Genomic DNA, 22,925 nt, shown 5'->3' on the forward strand with positions numbered 1-22,925 from the left:
CAAACTAAGCCTAAGAGATGGGGGGGGGGGGTGAATTATGTACTAATAATGTGTCACCACACAAGCCCCCCCAGAATTCACCCATAAAGAAACTCAGCGTGGCGAGGCGGAACGACAGGACGACCCCCACGACTCCTGAGCACCGGAGTCGGAAAAACGACCTCTGCCTGTGCGCAGGGCCGTATCTAGGATTTCCTAAATATCGATTTCCAAACCTTAAAGGGGGGTTCGGGGGGTATTTTTGGGATTTTCATGATCTAGTGAGGTGCTTTTTAAGTCCTGTGGGGGGTCTGAAATTGGATAATATATTGATTTCAAACCAAGTCAGTGGGCTGCAATATAAATTATTTTTGAAAGTGTAATGCTTAAGAATCAGTTGATTGACAGTTGACAACATCAATAATGGAAAGTAGAGCTTTGCGATTCATTCCAACCTTCTCATATGCATCACTCAGAACAGAATTCATGCTTTTCTGTTGCCCTTGGGCTACTGACAGAACATTTTCAGCCAGCTCCGAGGCATGTAGGTGTGCTGGACTACAACTGTGGTTAGAAATGATGCCCCGCTTCCAATGGCATTTTTCCACTCTCGAAATCCGTCATTTATGAAGATTGTATTTTTTTGTTTTTTACTAAATGACATACAAATGGAACAATAGGTGGAATCTTCTGAAACAGAATATCTTAGCCAAGGATATTTCTCCTCCCACTTCATGTTATAGCGTAATTGCTTTTCACCAAACTTTGTTTTGGGGTAATTATGTTCATGTTTGAACCACTTGTTTCTTCATCAGTTAGTGCTTTATTTTTATACTTGGCTGGATCAAAGTCATGTAGTCTCTCTTTGACCGTTATCAGCTCTCTCACCCCTCATCTCTCTCTCACCCCTCATCTCTCTCTCACCCCTCATCTCTCTCTCATCTATTCCTGCCACCTCTCTTCCGGCCTGGTCTACTCTAGTATTGGTATTTGGTCTCTCTTGTCCCCTTGTGTCTCCTGTGCTATTTCCCTCAGTCTCCATTTCCATGTTTCTCTCCTTTCCATAACCTGCACCCTCTCTTCCATCTCTCATTACTCTCTCTGTCCTCTACTCTTTCTCTTTGTTCAATCTCTCCCTCGTTGTTAAATGTTTGCTCCTCCTCACTTGTCTAAATTGTCAGTTCTGGCGAAGGTGCTTGAACGCCTAGTGAGTGAACAGGTAAAGGAGTTTTTCTGTACAAATGACATCCTGTCTAAACATCAGTCAGGCTTCAGAAAGCAACACAGCACCATCACTGCCACAATGAAAGAGGTGAATGACATTAGGAGTATCTTAGATAATCAGCAGAGTTGTGCAGCTCTATTTATTGACCTGTCCAAAGCGTTTGATACCGTCGATCATCACATCTTAAAGCAGAGGCTGCTCAGTATTGGCATATCCAGCCATGCAGTGGGGTGGTTTGTGAACTACCTCTCTGAAAGGTCCCAATGTGTTCACTTTGATGGGCTGTCTTCTGAGTGGTTAAACATTACTAATGGTGTTCCTCAAGGTTCTGTTTTAGGTCCACTTTTATTCTCCATATATATCAACAGTTTAGGTGAAAATGTGGATGAAGCTACTTTACATTTGTATGCGGATGATCCCGTGATGTACTGTGCAGGTCCCTCCATTCAGGAGGCTGGTGTTAAATTACAGGCTGTTTTTAACATTATTCAGACTCAGCTCTCTGAACTAAAGCTTCTTTTAAATGTTGATCAAACCAAGGTAATGCTCTTTTCTAAAGCTAAAAAGACTCCAGAGCCTGTTTTAGATATTGTAACTGTGCAAGGACAAGTACTCAAAGTGGTTACCTGTTACAAATACCTTGGTATCTGGCTTGATGATTGTCTCACTTTTAAACTTCAGGTCATTAATCTGCTTAAAAAGCTGAGGGTTAGACTAGGTTTCTTCTTCAGGAACAAGTCCTGTTTCTCGCTTGAGGCCAGGAAAAGGCTCTGTGACCTTTTGACCTGTGCTGGACTATGGTGATCTGATCTATATGAATGCACCGGCCCATTGCCTGAACAAGTTAGATGCCGCCTATCACAGCGCTCTGAGATGTGTCACTAACTGTAAAGCACTTATTCATCTCTGTACCCTGTATGCCAGGGCAGGTCTGCCTTCACTCACTGTAAAGAGGCTCAGTCATTGGTACACGTTTATTTATAAAGCCATGTTGGGTAAACTCCTATATTATATCTGCTCTCTGTTAACACAGAGAGCTGCAAGCAGCTATTGTCTGAGATCTCATGATGTAGTCTTGTTAGATGTGCCAAGAGCAAGGACTGTCTTAGGTGAGACAGCTTTTATGTGCGCAGCTCCACTTGCTTGGAACAATCTACAGCAAGAATTGAAACTGAGCGATCTCATTCCTCTGAATGTTTTTAAAGCAAGTCTAAGTAAAATGCTCTTTGAAACTATGGGTACTTGTAAATGTTGATAAGTATGTAAATGTAGCTTGTAAATATGTTGTATGATATCCTCTATTGTTTTATGTTTCATGTGGAACCTAATTGCTGCAGGTCTCCCTTGAAAAAGAGATCTATGATCTCAAGGGACAATCTGGATAAAAAAGGTTTGAAATGAAATGTCCCCCACGAGCTACGTCTTCCCTCGACGCAGGAACAACACTCCATTGAGCTCCTGTGTCACACAGAAACAAGCTTCCTGAGACTCTGTCGCTGACGAAGAGAAGCCTGCTCGTGCCGCCAACGCTCAGGGCCACTACCGAGCGCCGGCTCCTCCGTTTCCTGGAGGATTGTAGCTGCAGGGAGCGACACACTTCTTCGCCCTGGCCCCGAACCGCACGTGGTAAAGACACTCTCCTGTGTCCCCACGCCGGCTTGGCACCGTCACGTCCAGCCTCCCCCAAGCCTTCTTAACTGTAGAGGGGGCGCCGAGCGTCACCGGGATGCTGGGTAGCCAGGAAAAAACGGTCGGCCTCTTCAGCCAGGGCACGGGGCTCCATAATGGACGTGTCGGCTAGCGCCGTCTGGACACAGGAAGGCAAGTTGCGCAGGAACGTCTCCATGAACACATATATACAGTACATACACAATATATCCAGTCTCTGGTAGTGTTACCTTATTATGAGAGTGCTCTCATACTGGTTTGATTCTGAAATGTTATATATTTATATAACTATATATATCTGTGTGTGTGTGTGTGTGTGTGTGTGTGTGTGTGTGTGTGTGCGCGCGCGCGCGCACGCGCATCTGTAGCCTGTTATTGTCTCATTATACCGCACTGTGAATGAATCAAAGTAAATATATAAGTGGTCATGAACTCATCTGTCCATCAGACAGAGGGCTGCTGTGCCTCCTGTCATCATTAATGGACGTCTCTTTAAAATGACCGCTCAGAGGAGAGGAGTTCTCATTTCTCTAACCGCCTGCTGCTTCCCCTCCTCTCTCCTCGGCTCCTCTCTCCTCGGCTCCCCTCCTCGGCTCCTCCGCTCGCATCTCCTGTGGGCGGGACTAAGTCTCGAAGAAAGGAGTCGAGGAGGGGAGTCGAGGAGGGGAAATCCCAGAAAAGAGATACGGCCTGTGTGCGTGTGTGCGTGTGTGTGTGTGTGTGCGTGTGTGTGTGCGTGTGCGTGTGCGTGTGTGTGTGTGTGTGCGTGTGCGTGTGTGTGTGTGTGTGTGTGTGTGCGTGTGTTCGTGTGTGTATGTTCATCAGACAGAATGTCAGAGAATAAAACAGTTGAAAGAGTTCACATACAGTTTTATTCAAGAATCAACACCTTGTTATTTACATTCCCATAATGCACTTGTGCTGCTCTACAGGAGAAAGAAGAAGTTTATTTATTAGTCAAAGCTTCTTATAGGCATCTTTAATGAGCAGTTTCTTTCTCACTGTTCACTTTAATCAGATATACAACAGAGAGAAGCAACAGATGGCATTCAAACACAGAATTTAGTTAGTGTGTGTGTGTTCTACATGCTGAGATGCAGCCCCCCGTCCACCAGTAGCTCCGCCCCCGTCACATACTGACTCTCCAGCAGGAAGAGGACGGCCTGAGCCACTTCCTGTCCGGTCCCAAACCTCCGGAGAGGGATCAGACGCTCCGAATCCTCAAGACCCTCCGTCATGTTGGTCCGGATAAAACCTGCAGGAGATGAGGTAAGATGAGATAAGGTAAGATGAGATAAGGTAAGATGAGATAAGGTGAGATGAGATGAGGTAAGGTGAGATGAGATAAGGTGAGATGAGATGAGATGAGGTGAGATGAGGTAAGGTGAGATGAGATGAGATAAGGTGAGATGAGATGAGATGAGGTGAGATGAGGTAAGGTGAGATGAGATGAGATAAGGTGAGATGAGATGAGATGAGGTGAGATGAGGTAAGGTGAGATGAGATGAGATGAGGTGAGATGAGGTAAGGTGAGATGAGATGAGATAAGGTGAGATGAGATGAGATGAGGTGAGATGAGGTAAGGTGAGATGAGATGAGATGAGGTGAGATGAGGTAAGGTGAGATGAGATGAGATGAGATGAGGTAAGGTGAGATGAGATGAGATAAGGTGAGATGAGGTAAGGTGAGATGAGATGAGATGAGGTGAGATGAGGTAAGGTGAGATGAGATGAGATGAGATGAGGTGAGGTGAGATGAGATGAGATGAGGTAAGATGAGATGAGATAAGATGAGGTAAGGTGAGATGAGATAAGGAAATATAAGATAAGGTGAGATGAGGTGAGATGAGGTAAGGTGAGATGAGATGAGGTGAGATGAGGTAAGGTGAGATGAGATGAGGTGAGATGAGGTAAGGTGAGATGAGATGAGATGAGATGAGGTGAGGTGAGATGAGATGAGATGAGATGAGGTAAGGTAAGATGAGATAAGGAAATATAAGATAAGGTGAGATGAGATGAGGTGAGGTGAGATGAGGTGAGATGAGGTGAGATGAGATAAGATAAGGTGAGATGAGGTGAGGTAAGGTGAGATGAGATAAGGTGAGATGAGATGAGGTGAGGTGAGATGAGGTAAGGTGAGATGAGATGAGGTGAGGTGAGATGAGGTGAGGTGAGATGAGGTGAGGTGAGATGAGGTGAGGTGAGATGAGGTAAGGTGAGATGAGATGAGATGAGGTGAGGTGAGATGAGATGAGATGAGATGAGGTAAGGTAAGATGAGATAAGGAAATATAAGATAAGGTGAGATGAGATGAGGTGAGGTAAGGTGAGATGAGATAAGGTGAGATGAGATGAGGTGAGGTGAGATGAGGTAAGGTGAGATGAGATGAGGTGAGGTGAGATGAGGTGAGGTGAGATGAGGTGAGGTGAGATGAGGTGAGGTGAGATGAGGTAAGGTGAGATGAGATGAGGTGAGGTGAGATGAGGTAAGGTGAGATGAGATGAGGTGAGGTGAGATGAGGTGAGGTGAGATGAGGTGAGGTGAGATGAGGTAAGGTGAGATGAGATGAGGTGAGGTGAGATGAGGTAAGGTGAGATGAGGTAAGGTGAGATGAGGTAAGGTGAGATGAGGTAAGATGAGATGAGATGAGGTGAGATGAGGTGAGGTAAGATGAGATAAGGAAATATAAGATGAGGTGAGATGAGGTAAGATGAGATAAGGAAATATAAGATAAGGTGAGATGAGATAAGGTGAGATGAGATGAGGTGATGTGAGATAAGATTTTTAAAACAAATGTTATTTGCATTTGTTTGAACTATACACCCACCCTGTAAAAGAGTTGGAAAAACCTAATACATTACAAAATCAAATAAATAAACAGATTTTCATGAGTAAATATCATTTAAAAACATCCTCCTTTACACACTTTAAAAACAAAGACTACACCTATCCTTTAACATTTCAATATTAGAGAGTCCTTCTCCCCCAGTGAGCACAGCGCCTGGCCAACAGCCCACACATCCAGAACCCACCCTCAGACGCGCTGCCACCAGCCCCCTCAGACAGAGCACTGCATCCGTCCATCCCATTCCAGCAACTTGGTTCTTTCTACTTTTCCAGATCGCTCATGTTGCATTAGCAAACAAGAAATGCATCAGTACTAGAGCTTCCCTCTTTCTCAGGATGTATCTGGGCCATGGACACAAAGTGGTAAGGAGGAAACCTCCCCCAACCCTTCCACCCACCCCTGTAACATAAGACCACCTAATCGGGGACAGGACACCACTAAATGCCCCAATGTTTCTGCCATAAAACAGAACGGACGGCGCCCCCTTGTGCCTGGGTCAAAATGAGCTCTGTATTTGTTAGTGGCTATTGCTCCGTGTATAATTCTCCATTGGATGTCAGCCATCCGTTTCTGAACCAGAGATGTATACAGGATCCGCCAGCTGCCCTGAGGGGAAAAGGGGAAAATCTCCCCTTTCTGTCAAAAATACTTGAACGTGTCATTGCCTCACAACTAAAATCCCACCTCAGCTCCAACGACCTCTTTGAGCCATTTCAATCCGGTTTCCGATCAAAACACAGAAACAGCTCTTCTGAAAATCACAAAGACCTCCTCCTCTCCTCTGACTCCGGCAACCTGAACATCCTCATCCTCCTCGACCTCACCGCAGCATTCAACACCATCAACCACACCATCCTGCTGTCCCTCCTCGAATCATCACTCAACATCACTGCACTCTCCTGGCTGAAATCCTACCTCACCGACAGACATCAGTTTATCAACATCAACAGCTGCACCTCCTCCACTGCTCCTCTGTCCCAAGGCGTCCCCCAGGGTTCGGTGCTTGGCCCCCTCCTCTTCATCCTCTACATGCTCCCCCTTGGCAAAATAATTTGTCGCCACAACCTTCAATTTCACTGCTACGCCGATGACATCCAACTTTATATCTCAACAAAAACCATCACCCCCACAACACACTCCACTCTCACCAACTGCCTCTCAGAAAGAAAAGCATGGATGCAAACAAACTATCTCCAACTGAACAGTGCCAAATCAGGCATCATCATCATCGGCCCCCCATCCCGGATCAAAGACATCCAGAATTTCAACTTCACCATTAACAGCCACACTCTATCCCCCCCCCTCACAGCCACACTCTACCTCCCCCCCCCTCACATCCACACTCTATCTCCCCCCCCTCACATCCACACTCTATCTCCCCCCCCTCACATCCGCAACCTCGGAGTCATTTTCGACAGTCAGCTCAAATTCAACCACCACATAAATCACATCACCAGGACCGCCTTTTTCCTCCTCAAACACACTGCCCGTCTCCGCCCGTCACTCTCCTCCTCTGCTGCTGAAACCCTGATTCATGCATTCATCACTTCACGACTCGACTACTGCAACAGCATCCTCTACGGCATACCATCCAACCTCCTCAATAAACTGCATCCAGAACTCTGCTGCCCCCCTCCTCACCCACACCCGCTCCCCAGACCACATCACTCCCATCCTCCAGAACCTCCACTGGCTCCCCGTCCGTCAAAGAATCCACTTCAAAGTCCTCCTCATTACTCACAAAGCCCTCAACAACCAGGCCCCCCCCTACCTCACAGACCTGCTGCACCACCACACCCCTTCCCCCTACCTCACAGACCTGCTGCACCACCACACCCCTTCCCCCTACCTCACAGACCTGTTGCACCACCACACCCCTTCCCCCTACCTCACAGACCTGCTGAACCACCACACCCCTTCCCCCTACCTCACAGACCTGTTGCACCACCACACCCCTTCCCCCTACCTCACAGACCTGCTGCACCACCACACCCCTTCCCCCTACCTCACAGACCTGCTGCACCACCACACCCCTTCTCCCTACCTCACAGACCTGATGCACCACCACACCCCTTCCCCCTACCTCACAGACCTGCTGCACCACCACACCCCTTCCCGCTGCCTCCCCTCATCAGAAGCCAACCTCCTATCCATCCCCGGCCGCACCAATCACCGGACCTGGGGGGACAGAGCCTTCTCCGTCGCTGCCCCCTCCCTCTGGAACTCACTCCCACAACCCATCAGAGACTGCACCGACCTCACCACCTTCAAAAAACTCACCTCTTCAATCTGGCTTTTAATGTGTGATTGTTTTTGTATTATTTGACTTTAACTTTAACTATATATTTATTTGTTGTTCCTTTCTTTTCTTTTCTCTTCACTGTATCTGTAAAGCGTCTTTGAGCACCTGTAGAAGCGCTAACAAATTAAATCTATTATTATTATTATTATTAAAAGCCCAAGCCAAACACATCCGTCCGCCTCGACTCTCTGACGCCTGCGAGCGAGCTGAGGTTTAGAACCTTTACGCAGCTAAGGTATAGCTTCTTCCCACTGCAGGAGCTGAACGTTCCAGGTGTTAGAGTCCCCAGTGATAGCAGGAGACCATCCTCCTCTCTCCATTCCCCCACCGCAGGACCCACCCTCAAGGCAGGAGAAACATACTCGTGTCCCTTTCTCCACTGGTCAGCCAGATCTGCATCCAGAGCAAAAGTCCGGTGGGATGGCGACTGCCACACCTCATCTACCAAGTTCTCCAGAACTCGGGTTGATCGAATGGCCGTCACCTCAGCCAGTGTTTCTGTGGAGACCCCCGTCAAATGGCCAAGCTTTACCACTCCCGCTTCAATTAATACATTCTTTAGGGTGGCCAAAGAGAAAAGGGTTCCAGAAAGAAAACCAGTGTCAAACAGTGGCTCCTCAAACAGCCAACTCCCAGGCCGGGGGTCGGGGGTCGGGGGTCGGGTGGTCTGGTGAAACTCAGAATCTTCCAGGCATTGATGACTGAGCAGTAAAAAGGTGTAAGTCCAGTTATCTTGTACGCAGGGGCCTTCAGCAGAAACAGGTGTTTATCCAAACCAAAGCCCCCCGCCCTCCAGAGCAACGGCCGGACCCTAGCCAGCCAGCAGGGAGAGGCACCATCCACCAGCCTGCAGTCTAAAAGCAGCAGTCCTCGCAGTAATGTCCACGAGGCCCTGCCCCCCCCCTCCGCCACAGGCAGGTACAGGACCGATGCTGGCACCCAGTGTTGACCCGACCAGAAGAAATCCACGAGGAGCCGCTGCAGTCGTTTCATGAGGCGGTGCAGCGGTGGGGTTAACACCTGGAGTCTGTGCCACAGAAGGGTCAACAGGTCATGGTGGTGGGCTGCTACAGACCCCCCTCAGCTGTCAAGGACTCTTTATCTTCATTGGCAAAACTTTTATCTCAACTTTCCTACAAGGAAATAGTGCTGCTTGGTGATTTGAACTGGGACTGGTTAACTTCTGTGTCAGAGGATTTTAAAAACCTTTGCATTTCTTTGAATGTTACTCAGATGATCCAATCCATTTTATTTCTAGAGCACATTTAAAAACAACAGAGTTGAACAAAGTGCTGTACATCAACAACTGTATAAAAACATAGCTTAAATACATCAAAACAGACAGCACATGAAACAAATGTAAAACACGAGACACTGAACCCAGATCAGAAGAGACTGAGGAACTCCTGCATGAGTCTAACCTGGAGGGGCAAGTCTAACCTGGAGGGGCAAGTCTAACCTGGAGGGGCAAGTCTAACCTGGAGGGGCAAGTCTAACCTGGAGGGGCAAGTCTAACCTGGAGGGGCAATTCTAACCTGGAGGGGCAATTCTAACCTGGAGGGGCAAGTCTAACCTGGAGGGGCAATTCTAACCTGGAGGGGCAAGTCTAACCTGGAGGGGCAAGTCTAACCTGGAGGGGCAAGTCTAACCTGGAGGGGCAATTCTAACCTGGAGGGGCAATTCTAACCTGGAGGGGCAAGTCTAACCTGGAGGGGCAATTCGTTCCATAACTTTGGAGCTGCAACAGCAAAGGCTCCGTCTCCTCGCTGCTTCAACCTCGATGTAGGGCCTTCCAGAAGGAGTCTGTCAGCAGACCTCAGTGACCGTGTGGGTGTGTATGGTTGGAAAAGATCTGCCAGGTACGGTGGGGCTAAACCGCTTAGGGCCTTGTATGCGAACAGTAACATTTTAAATTGTATTCTAAAATGGACTGGTAGCCAGTGTAACGAGGCGAGTACAGGTGTAATACGTTCACGCCTGTCTGTCGTTGTAAGGAGTCGCGCAGCAGCATTCTGGACCAGCTGTCGGCGTGACAGGGAAGCCTTGGTCACTCCAATATAAAGAGCATTGCAGTAATCCAGTTTAGTGGATATAAAACAATGTATTACTTTCTCAAAGTCATTAAAAGAAAGGAAAGGCTTGACCTTTGCTAAAAGTCGGAGCTGAAAGAAGCTGGATTTGACCACAGAGTTCATCTGTTTGTCTAGTTTAAAATCACGATCAATCCGTACACCCAGGTTTGTGACAATGGGTTTCACATATGGGACAAAAAGTTCAAGGCCACCCAGGCTCTGATGTCCTGCAGACAGCCAGACAGACGTTGCTGAGGGTTGGGGTCATTTATTTTCAGGGGCATGTAGATTTGCGAGTCATCTGCATAAAAATGAAATGAGACACCATATTTCTTAATGATAGCGCCCAGGGGGAGCGGGTACAGGGAAAATAAAATCGGCCCAAGAATGGAGCCTTGGGGTACCCCGTATGGGAGAGGAGCAGAGGAGGAAGTACATTCATTAAGATTTACATTAAAACTTCTTTCAGACAGATACGACTTAAACCAGTCTAGAGCAGTACCACTGATTCCCACAAAATGCTGCAGGCGAGAAATGAGAATACTGTGATCGACAGTGTCAAAGGCAGCCGTCAGCTCTAAAAGTATAAGAACAGCTCTGTTCCCAGAGTCAGTAGCTAAAAACAGGTCATTCAAAACGTTTAAAAGAGCAGATTCAGTGCTGTGGAGGGGTTTAAACCCAGACTGGAATACCTCAAGAATACCGTGCACATTTAAGAAGGACTGTAACTGCTTCAGGACCACTTTTTCAAAAGATTTGGACATAAAAGGAAGTTTAGAGATAGGTTGAAAATGGTCAAAAACAGAGGTGTCCAGGTTTGGTTTTTTAATCAAAGGCTGGACCTCAGCATGTTTGAGGCACTTTGGTACTTCTCCTGTAGTCAGGCTGCTGTTAGTTATATTAAGAACGTTAAGTCCAACAATGTCCCAGATATCTTTGAAAGATCGCGCAGGGACAACATCGCTTGGAGAACCTGAGGGTTTCAAGTGAGCAACAATTTATATTAGAGCAGGAAGTGACAGGTGTCTTTTAAAAACAGACAGATTATAGACAGTCCTACTCGCCCTAACACTAAGTCCCCAAATAAACCCTCCCTAATTGATCTCATTCTAACTAATGTTCCCTATAAATACTCATCTGATGGAGTATTAGTGAATGATCTGAGTGATCTCTGTGCTGTAGCCACAATCAGGGACACTAAGGTCCAAAAGGTTAAACCTCGCATTATCAGTAAGAGACACAACACATTTTGTGGAGCAGGGTTTTGTTCATGACCTGTTTGGGTTTGATTGGGGAAAATGGATCTGTGTGCTGATGTAGAAACTGCATGGTCTTATGTTTATCTTGTTTTTATGGAGATCTTTGATAGACATGCACCCCTGCGTACATTTAGAGTGAAGGGACGAGACAATCCTTGGTTTCCTGCTGAACTGTCCAGTCTCCTTCATGAGAGAAACAAGGCCTGGGCAAAGGCTAGGAGATCAGGCTCAGAGGTAGAAGGGCTGCGTTTCAGGCAGCTAAGGAATAGCTTCACTTCAAATGTCAAAAGTGCTAAATCTAAGTATTATCTGTCAGTTACCAAAGAAAACCTAAATAATCCTAGGAAATTTTGGAAAGCCATAAAATCGATATCCCCCGGTGAGATCCGTAATGAGCTACCTCCGTGCCTCACCACAGCATCTGGATCTATATCGGACAGGGCCACCATGTTACATTGCTTTAATGAGCATGTTGTGTCCTGTGGCTCTCTGTTTGAGTCTGTCACTAACTATTCTGTCTAAGGACAGAGGGTCTAAGGACAGAGGGTCTGAGGACAGAGGGTCTGAGGACAGAGGGTCTGAGGACAGAGGGTCTAAGGACAGAGGGTCTGAGGACAGAGGGTCTGAGGACAGAGGGTCTAAGGAAAGAGGGTCTAAGGACAGAGGGTCTGAGGACAGAGGGTCTGAGGAAAGAGGGTCTAAGGACAGAGGGTCTGAGGACAGAGGGTCTGAGGACAGAGGGTCTAAGGAAAGAGGGTCTGAGGACAGAGGGTCTAAGGAAAGAGGGTCTAAGGACAGAGGGTCTGAGGACAGAGGGTCTAAGGACAGAGGGTCTAAGGAAAGAGGGTCTGAGGACAGAGGGTCTAAGGAAAGAGGGTCTAAGGACAGAGGGTCTGAGGACAGAGGGTCTAAGGACAGAGGGTCTGAGGACAGAGGGTCTGAGGACAGAGGGTCTAAGGAAAGAGGGTCTGAGGACAGAGGGTCTAAGGAAAGAGGGTCTAAGGACAGAGGGTCTGAGGACAGAGGGTCTAAGGACAGAGGGTGTCGTATTGTCACACTGATATTCTGTACAAACTGTGAAGTCCACTGAGACAAATGTAACATTTGTGATATTGGGCTATATAAATAAACATTGATTGATTGATTGATTGATTGATTGATTGGTTGATTGATTGATTGGTTGATTGATTGATTGATTGGTTGAATATAGGCCTTGTAAGTAACTCACTGATTATGGTATGACTCGCTTGAAGTGAATATTTCCTCCCTTGTTCAGAGTTTGGTTATTTATGGTTTTTGCACTTATTGTGAGTTTCTTTGGATAAAAGCGTCAGCTAGACGTAATGCAATGTTGTTGTTGTTGTGTTGTTGTTGTTGTTGTTGTTGTTGTTGTTGTGTTGTTGTTGTGTACCTGGAAGCAGCAGGTTGACTCTGACGTTTCTTGAAGCCACTTCTTTAGCCAGAGAGCGAGTGAAGCCCTGCAGACCGGACTTCGAGGCGCTGTAGACGCTCTGACCCGCGTTCCCCTTCAGACCCACCACAGAGCCTGGGACAACAACAACAACAACAACAACAAACAGGAAGGTTGTAAATAAGCTCTGGCAGCAAGCTTTATGTGTTTACTGCACTTGTACTTTATTGATCCCAAATTGCGAACTGCATTGCACATGAGAAGAAATTAAAGAGTAGAAATAAACAATACTAGAATTGAAACATCTCAAAATAGAATGAAAACAGCTTTAAGAAGTAGAAGATATGCAGTAGACCGTGAAGAGAAAAAATCGTATAAAACTTGTCGATGTGAACATTAATGTGTAAAACGGTTAAAAAGAAACAAGAGTCATCATTTTCCAGTTCTTTGTTTATTTTTAGGGTTAAAATAAATTAAATGTAACATTTAATGGCCTCTAAATCCTAAAGTGATGCACGCTGCCCCCTAGTGTCCAGAATAACAACCACAGCTGTATTTCCTCACCGATGTTGACGATGGCGCCGCCTGGTGGCCGCAGCATGCTGCGCAGCGCCGCCCTGCAGGTCAGCATGGAGCCCAGCAGGTTAGTGTGGAGCATAGAGACCATGAGGTGAGGGGGGGTCCTTAGGAGGAGGGAGTCCCTGCACACACACACACACACACACACACACACACACACACACACACACACACACACACACACACACACACACACACACACACACACACACACACACACACACACACACACACACACACACACACACACACACACACACACACACACACACACACACACACACACACACACACACTTTTTACCTCATATTCGTAAACCATATATATTAAACTGTTTACATAAAGTTGTATTTATAATAATATTTGTTATAGTTTAATTATAGTGCAGAGATGTGTGTCTGAATCCCCCATGATGCATCAGCAGCTCAGGTGTTCTCACCTGTTGATGCCGGCGGCGTTCACCAGGTAGGAGACGCTGCCGCAGGTTTTCTGGATGGTCTCGAAGCTCCTCTGCACTTCCTGTTCTTCAGAGACGTCACAGCTGAGGGACAGGTGGTCTCCTGAAACATGGAACAAGTCAACGTTAAAAGCTGTCAGAACAATAAGTCGTGGAGTAAAGTACTGACACCAGAAACAGGAACTTAAGTGCAGTAACAAGTATTTGTACTCACTACTTCCCTTCTCTGCTCTACTCTGTAGCTGCTAATGATGATAACGCTTTGAGACTTGTTGCTCCTGTCTGTCATCAATATATCACAGGTCTCAGATATATGCAGAGCCTGTCTCTGATTGGCTGAAACACCAAACAGATCATTGCAGCATTACCCATAATCCCCTCTGTTTCAGCCCTGTTTCCAAAGTGCTGATTCTCTGTCTGTTACTTTAGATGAAAATAAGGAGCCCCTCCCCACGCCCCTCTGAGAGACATTTGGTTACAAAGAACTCAATGGTGCTCTAGAGGAGATTCAGGTGATAAGGGGGGGGGGGGGGGGGGTACCTTGGTTGCTGATTGGCTAATGGTTACACAAGACAAAACATCGTTATGACATCATCAAGTGGCCAAAATCTGATCAGCTCATTTTCAGACAGGTTTTTATAGAAATGGATCAAAAAGAGAGAGAATCTTTGTTCCTGAAACTTTCAGAGTCTCTTTCCACAGAGGGGACACATGTTGATGTAGAAGAGACATGAAGAAGAGGGGACACATGTTGATGTAGAAGAGACATGGAGAAGAGGGGACACATGTTGATGTAGAAGAGACATGAAGAAGAGGGGACACATGTTGATGTAGAAGAGACATGAAGAAGAGGGGACACATGTTGATGTAGAAGAGACATGAAGAAGAGGGGACACATGTTGATGTAGAAGAGACATGGAGAAGAGGGGACACATGTTGATGTAGAAGAGACATGAAGAAGAGGGGACACATGGTGATGGAGAAGAGACATGGAGAAGAGGGGACACATGTTGATGTAGAAGAGACATGGAGAAGAGGGGACACATGTTGATGTAGAAGAGACATGGAGAAGAGGGGACACATGTTGATGTAGAAGAGACATGAAGAAGAGGGGACACATGTTGATGTAGAAGAGACATGAAGAAGAGGGGACACATGTTGATGTAGAAGAGACATGAAGAAGAGGGGACACATGTTGATGTAGAAGAGACATGGAGAAGAGGGGACACATGTTGATGTAGAAGAGACATGAAGAAGAGGGGACACATGGTGATGGAGAAGAGACATGGAGAAGAGGGGACACATGTTGATGTAGAAGAGACATGGAGAAGAGGGGACACATGTTGATGTAGAAGAGACATGAAGAAGAGGGGACACATGGTGATGGAGAAGAGACATGGAGAAGAGGGGACACATGTTGATGTAGAAGAGACATGGAGAAGAGGGGACACATGTTGATGTAGAAGAGACATGGAGAAGAGGGGACACATGTTGATGTAGAAGAGACATGAAGAAGTGGGGACACATGTTGATGGAGAAGAGACATGAAGAAGAGGGGACACATGTTGATGTAGAAGAGACATGAAGAAGAGGGGACACATGTTGATGTAGAAGAGACATGGAGAAGAGGGGACACATGTTGATGTAGAAGAGACATGAAGAAGAGGGGACACATGTTGATGTAGAAGAGACATGGAGAAGAGGGGACACATGTTGATGTAGAAGAGACATGAAGAAGAGGGGACACATGTTGATGTAGAAGAGACATGGAGAAGAGGGGACACATGTTGATGTAGAAGAGACATGAAGAAGAGGGGACACATGTTGATGTAGAAGAGACATGGAGAAGAGGGGACACATGTTGATGTAGAAGAGACATGAAGAAGAGGGGACACATGTTGATGTAGAAGAGACATGAAGAAGAGGGGACACATGTTGATGTAGAAGAGACATGGAGAAGAGGGGACACATGGTGATGGAGAAGAGGGGACACATGGTGACCTTTAAAGCACGGTGGTCTCGTGTTCCTGTCAGCTCCAGAGACTCAGAGCCTCCACCATGGCACCGTTTCTGGTTCTGAGAGTCTTGCATTGTTAAAGCAACAACAGACTGATCCAGCAGCAATTATTATTATTATTATTATTATTATTATTATTATTATTATTTATGTATTATTATTATTATTATTATTATTATTATTATTATTATTATTATTATTTATTTATTATTTCTGGACTTTAACCCCGCACAGACTCAGACCCTCATCCCAGCACCAGACACTTTTCACGCTGCTCCGGCCCGTCTGCACATTCTCAAGATCATGAAGTGAGTGTTTATAAATGTGTCTTTGATTGTGTGAATACCTCTCTTTGTATATCTTTGTTTTTGTATTCTGGACACAGTATTTGGATCTCTCTGAACACACAAAGTGAAAGATTAACAATAACGTTGACGTTGAATCTACTCCTTGTTGCAGCTCCATGCCTCGGACCCTCCATCGTGGCACAGCTTCTGATTCTGATTACAATGATTTAAAGAAGTATTTTGAACCTTACCCGTGAAATGATCAAGTTAGACACTCTGTCCAGATGTATTCCTCTGTCTCCCTGACCTGCTGCTATAGATCATCATAGGGTTTGTTTCATCATCATCTCACTTCCAGCTGCTCTTGTTATTGATCAAACTGATCTGAGACACTGCGTACACATTGTGATGACTGTAGGTATTACTTCATGAATGTTACTGAACAGACGGTACGTGGTTTGTCGTGCTTTGCTTTCTGTTATTTTGTTCATGTCTGTCTGTGAGACACAGAAGGTGCATCTCAAGGGGTTTAACCTAATAAATACATTTCTATATAATAAATATATATTTAATATTATTGTGTTGCTCCATACCTCCGGGCAGAGCCTCCATCGCGGCCCGGGCAGAGTCCTGGTCCCTGGAGAGGACCACCACCCTGCAGCCCCTCTCTGCCAGCAGCAGGGCCACGGCCCCCCCGATGCCTCTGGAGCCCCCGCACACCACCGCCAGCCGGGACATCGTGGAGAGAAACACCCCCTGGAGGAGAAACCAGTAAACAACAACAACAACAACAACAACAACAACAACAACAACAACACAGCGAGTGTATAACAACTGCACCTTGTTGTCATGAGCTCAGAGGCCTGTACTACGAAGCTGGTTCAACCTAACCTGGATATGTTTGAGTTAGCCGGTTGGCCTAATCCAAAACATACGCGCTCTCACTAAACGGTCCTACGACGCGGGTTATCAAGTGGATCACTCAAGCCAGCCGTGTCCTATCTAGTTAGGTGCGTTCACATGAAAGGGGTGGTATCTGGAGCATTCGACCAATCACAAACATGGAGAAGCGTACTGACAGCGCAGCGTCATACTTCCTGAATGAAAAGTCAACTATAATATTAGACATATGAAGAAGTTAAACTTTAAACATCCATGACTTAAACACTTGATCCAGGATCAAAGCCACATAGCTGCACCTGCAAGGTGAATACAGCTGGTAACAGAACAAGTGTTTGAATGCGTACATGAACAGGTTTATGATATCACTGCCCCGTCTAAGACACCATCTGACTTTCATTACATTTGACTCCAGTGTTTCCTCAACTTAATGTGTTGCTTCAAATAATCCTTCTGCATCCAGTATGTGACACTGTGAGTGTTGCACGGCCAGATACGGCTCAGCTGACTCAGATAAGGAGATGATACATTATGATGTGATATGCCGCGGACTGTACTTAATGTTACTCTGATCCGGTTACTTATGTTGTGGCAGATATTTAAGTAAGCTTTCTTAACGCTAATGTTCTAATAGTCAGATTGCTCTGAAGATGGGAGGTGATATTCTATTAATGTTCACGTTCACACAGTCAGTGATTTTTGCCGGTCGTCTTTCCTTCAACGGCAGCTTTTCTGTATTTCCTTTCTCCTGTAATATGACTTGATCGCTTTAAACTCCGCACACTGAGCTCTGATTGGTCAGCAGGCAGTGCTTTCACTGAGTTGAGCTCTTAGCCTGCAACCTAACCTGCTCCGGGTCAGGCTAGCCGCTCAGCATCAGTTACCATGGAGATCTAGCCTGCTAAAAAGAGAACGAGCTTCGTAGGACCGGAAACCCAGAGTTAACCTGAAGTTAGCCGCTAAGAGAACATCCAGCTTCGTAGTATACCCCCCAGGCTTCTCAGTACAGGCCTCTGAGCTCCTCCAATAATGCAACATATAATAAAATACAACAATAAAAAATAGTGCAAGAAGTCTATATAAATGTAAATAGAATATGATATGTACAAGAACACAATATGAAATGTAATAATGTACATTAAGACACAATTAAATAAGGTTTATTGCGGTGATAACTATCTATATAAATAACAGGTAGATTGCAAGATGACAAACAGATGAATGTTTATCGAGAACAAATATTTTTTTTTTATTACGCAGTATATCAAAAGAAAAAAAATGCAAAGAAAACTATATTTTCTCCCCAAAAAGTGCAGTTTCTCATGAAAATGTTCAGAAGTTGGAGTGAATCAAAAGAGGTGCGCTGCTGGTCCAGCGTTGTAATAAAATGCTTCATTGATCTGGAATCACTGTGTTACAAGACAGATGCAAACAAGAACAACACGTGACTTCTGCCTCTTATGACTTCAGGGAGAAAGAGTGATTCATGCATTTAACAGCCTCAGCGGAGATGCAGATTTAACAATCATACTCAGTACTAAGTTAGGAGACAAACGTGTACAAATACCGTCGATAAACTACTAGTAGCTATTAAGAGAGTTAAGTACAATTAGTTAACGTTACTAATACTGGAGACACTCCGAGTACTGGTTGTGCTTAAGACACTCTATCAGGTGTTATGTGGATTATAAATAGAGTTAAATTGCTTTATTATTACAAATATTAACCCTTATTTCCAGTGTTGTGTCCACGTGTTGAAAGCTGTGTGTACTTCAGGCTCAGTCTGTAGTTTAGAGTTTCTGCAGCTGAGATTAAATACTAAAGTGTATTCTGTAACTCACCTGTTTCAGACTGTAGTCACCTGTTTCAGATTGCTCGCTGTTTCTTTGAGAAGAAGCTCCCTGAATGACAGATGCGGAGAGTCAGACGGGCGCCGCCATGTTTGTTTCCACTGTTGTTGTGATGACGCTGTGTGACCGACAGAGGGCGCTGTGGTCACACAGAGACACACTATACTGAGAGCTGACTCTAAATAAAACATATCAAGTAAGTTAATAGAAATAAAATTAAAATAAAACTGTGAAAAACAAAAAGTTAATTAAAACATTAAGACAATTAAGATTCATTAAACAATTTTTTACATTTACTAAAGAAAATTATCACTTTTCCGCTGTATGTAAAAAACATGTTTTACTTAATTGTTATGTATAAAATGTTTAATCATCAAAACATTTTTAATGGAAATTCTGAAATACTGGATATGAAGAATGAGCCATTATGATGACTTTTGGTACATTTAGGAGAAATCTACAGACAGACGAAGGTAGTCAAATAAACTCCTGGTTGGGACTTCGGATGTTTTCTCTGCACCTGTCTGAAAGAAGAGACGTTATGAAAGATAAAGACCCGAAAATCTCATGAAAAACGATGTTTAATTATCGTTATTATCCACACAGACTCAGAGATCAATGAGAAGCGTCTGCAGGGAGGAAGCAGCCCGTTTAGTAGAACAAGATGAATTATAGAAACAACCAATAAACCCTGAGTTCACACACACACACACACACACACACACACACACACACACACACACACACACACACACACACACACACACACACACACACACACACACACACACACACACATTTTTGGGGGCAGGGGCTCAAGTGAGAAAAAGGGCACATCCCATAATCATTTATTAAAAAAAATGTCAAACTAAAAGTTACATATAGTTGCACATCTCTGGCTTACCGACCAATTAATTTTAATACCCTCACACTCACGCAATTGTTTAATACTCAACATAATTCTACAAAATGATCAGTTAACACAGAGACAATGGTCTTCTTTAGTATTCACTACACGCAAGAGCAGACACCAACAAAGGAAACTATGCCACAATGTGCATCTTTTCTATGCTACCCGTTAATTGCTATAATAATTAGTTTATTTTAGCACAACATTAAGTCCTTTGAATTATTTTTGTGGTATTAAAATAAATAAAACTTCAAAATCAACAAAAATCTTCACACAAAACTGAAAAAGGCTGTTCTCTACATAAATGCGCGAACCAACCTACACTCCAAACTACAAGTAGGCCTAAGTTTAGTTACAACAATTACACTTAATGCATTCTGCTCTCCTCTCCTACTCATTTAATTGGACAAAACACATACAAAATGCTGAAAAAACGGTGCAAAAATATGTATTAAGAACATTCAAAAATACTGCAACTTTACTGAAATTATTCAACAAGGTCTTGAAATCTGAAATTAAATATTTTGTTAATAACTTCTTTTGTTACTAACTTTCTTTGTATCTTGTTCCTTTCTTTGCACTTGGAAGTTGTTAAATATGTTTTCGTGTCTTCACTTGTTGTCTCTCCTTCCTCCCTTACAGCAGCTGTTTATTTCTTCACTGTGGATAACAGGAATGTCCTTCTCAATAGCGAGGAGGAGGAGGAGATCAGAAAGCCTCTCTTCTGTACTTTGGCTTCTGAGTGTGTCTTTCACACACCGGCAGCTTAGTCATTTGTTCATCACCACTCACCTTCAAAATGAACCAAGAAAAGCCGGCATAATGTGGGACAGTAAGGTGGGAGGTGCTGCTACCTGTCTGAAGGGACTGCCGATGTCCGCACGTGGAGGGAGGGAGGGAGGGAGGGAGGGAGGGAGGGAGGGGAGAGAGAGCAGCGGAACTTCACAGTCTAATCTCCCGACCTGATATTTTTATTTTTTATTCAATCAATATATTTTTGGAAAAGTGTGCGCAAACAGCAGTAGATACATATTCATTTATTTAAAAATAAAAAAATAAAATAAAAAGCACCCCATAAAAAGGGCACTTTCTCTGGAGGAAGCAAAGGGCAGGGGCTCAAGCCCACTTTGAGGTCTATGTGTGCACGTGCCTGCAACAACAGAGACTCTTTTATTCTGCCTTCTTTGAAGCGCGTTGTTTTTAATCATTCTGCGTCTGAAGTTATTTCTGAATCTTATCGGTCGCTCTGCTTCTACTTTTAAATCTACTTCTAGAATCGTGACACATATTTTTTCTGGTTGTTTTTCTGGGATTTTACTATTATAGGTTTTGTTTTAGTTCTCTTTGGTGTAGATTAAGTATTTTGGTTTGAATCTGTGATTTTTTGGGATTTACAATCATCTTTAGTCCATTTTCTGTTTTCTTGTAGTGTCTCTACTTTAAAGAGTCCTCTCCTGCTGATGTTCAGGTGTATATCAGTATGTAGTGTCTCTACTTTAAAGAGTCCTCTCCTGCTGATGTTCAGGTGTATATCAGTATGTAGTGTCTCTACTTCAAAGAGTCCTCTCCTGCTGATGTTCAGGTGTATATCAGTATGTAGTGTCTCTACTTTAAAGAGTCCTCTCCTGCTGATGTTCAGGTGTATATCAGTATGTAGTGTCTCTACTTTAAAGAGTCCTCTCCTGTTGATGTTCAGGTGTATATCAGTATGTAGTGTATCTACTTTAAAGAGTCCTCTCCTGCTGATGTTCAGGTGTATATCAGTATGTAGTGTCTCTACTTTAAAGAGTCCTCTCCTGCTGATGTTCAGGTGTATATCAGTATGTAGTGTCTCTACTTTAAAGAGTCCTCTCCTGCTGATGTTCAGGTGTATATCAGTATGTAGTGTCTCTACTTTAAAGAGTCCTCTCCTAATGATGTTCAGGTGTATATCAGTATGTAGTGTCTCTACTTTAAAGAGTCCTCTCCTGCTGATGTTCAGGTGTATATCAGTATGTAGTGTCTCTACTTTAAAGAGTCCTCTCCTAATGATGTTCAGGTGTATATCAGTATGTTGTGTCTCTACTTTAAAGAGTCCTCTCCTGCTGATGTTCAGGTGTATATCAGTATGTAGTGTCTCTACTTTAAAGAGTCCTCTCCTGCTGATGTTCAGGTGTATATCAGAATGTAGTGTCTCTACTTTAAAGAGTCCTCTCCTGCTGATGTTCAGGTGTATATCAGTATGTAGTGTCTCTACTTTAAAGAGTCCTCTCCTGCTGATGTTCAGGTGTATATCAGAATGTAGTGTCTCTACTTTAAAGAGTCCTCTCCTAATGATGTTCAGGTGTATATCAGTATTTTGTGTCTCTACTTTAAAGAGTCCTCTCCTGCTGATGTTCAGGTCTATATCAGTATATAGTGTCTCTACTTTAAAGAGTCCTCTCCTGCTGATGTTCAGGTGTATATCAGTATGTAGTGTCTCTACTTTAAAGAGTCCTCTCCTGCTGATGTTCAGGTGTATATCAGTATGTAGTGTCTCTACTTTAAAGAGTCCTCTCCTAATGATGTTCAGGTGTATATCAGTATGTAGTGTCTCTACTTTAAAGAGTCCTCTCCTGCTGATGTTCAGGTGTATATCAGTATGTAGTGTCTCTACTTTAAAGAGTCCTCTCCTAATGATGTTCAGGTGTATATCAGTATGTTGTGTCTCTACTTTAAAGACTCCTCTCCTGCTGATGTTCAGGTGTATATCAGAATGTAGTGTCTCTACTTTAAAGAGTCCTCTCCTGCTGATGTTCAGGTGTATATCAGAATGTAGTGTCTCTACTTTAAAGAGTCCTCTCCTGCTGATGTTCAGGTGTATATCAGTATGTAGTGTCTCTACTTTAAAGAGTCCTCTCCTGCTGATGTTCAGGTGTATATCAGAATGTAGTGTCTCTACTTTAAAGAGTCCTCTCCTAATGATGTTCAGGTGTATATCAGTATTTTGTGTCTCTACTTTAAAGAGTCCTCTCCTGCTGATGTTCAGGTCTATATCAGTATATAGTGTCTCTACTTTAAAGAGTCCTCTCCTGCTGATGTTCAGGTGTATATCAGTATGTAGTGTATCTTCTTTAAAGAGTCCTCTCCTGCTGATGTTCAGGTGTATATCAGTATGTAGTGTCTCTACTTTAAAGAGTCCTC

At 44.3% G+C, this 22,925-nt stretch overlaps 1 protein-coding gene across 1 annotated transcript; it reads right to left on the reverse strand.

The window, feature by feature from the left end:
* Nucleotides 1-3,721: 3,721 nt before the first annotated feature.
* Nucleotides 3,722-18,994, reverse strand: LOC307027264 (carbonyl reductase family member 4-like). Its single transcript, XM_079695473.1, has 6 exons — nucleotides 18,845-18,994; nucleotides 16,697-16,859; nucleotides 13,782-13,902; nucleotides 13,328-13,464; nucleotides 12,764-12,898; nucleotides 3,722-4,127 (listed from the first exon to the last, which is right to left on the reverse strand). The coding sequence occupies exons 2-6, from the start codon at nucleotides 16,839-16,841 to the stop codon at nucleotides 3,955-3,957; spliced, it is 711 nt and encodes a 236-aa protein (XP_079551599.1). The 5' UTR covers nucleotides 16,842-16,859; nucleotides 18,845-18,994; the 3' UTR covers nucleotides 3,722-3,954.
* Between the last annotated feature and the right edge of the window lie 3,931 nt (nucleotides 18,995-22,925).

The sequence above is a fragment of the Notothenia rossii genome (assembly GCF_949606895.1).
Source record: "Notothenia rossii genome assembly, contig: scaffold_72, whole genome shotgun sequence".
NCBI lineage: Eukaryota > Metazoa > Chordata > Actinopteri > Perciformes > Nototheniidae > Notothenia > Notothenia rossii.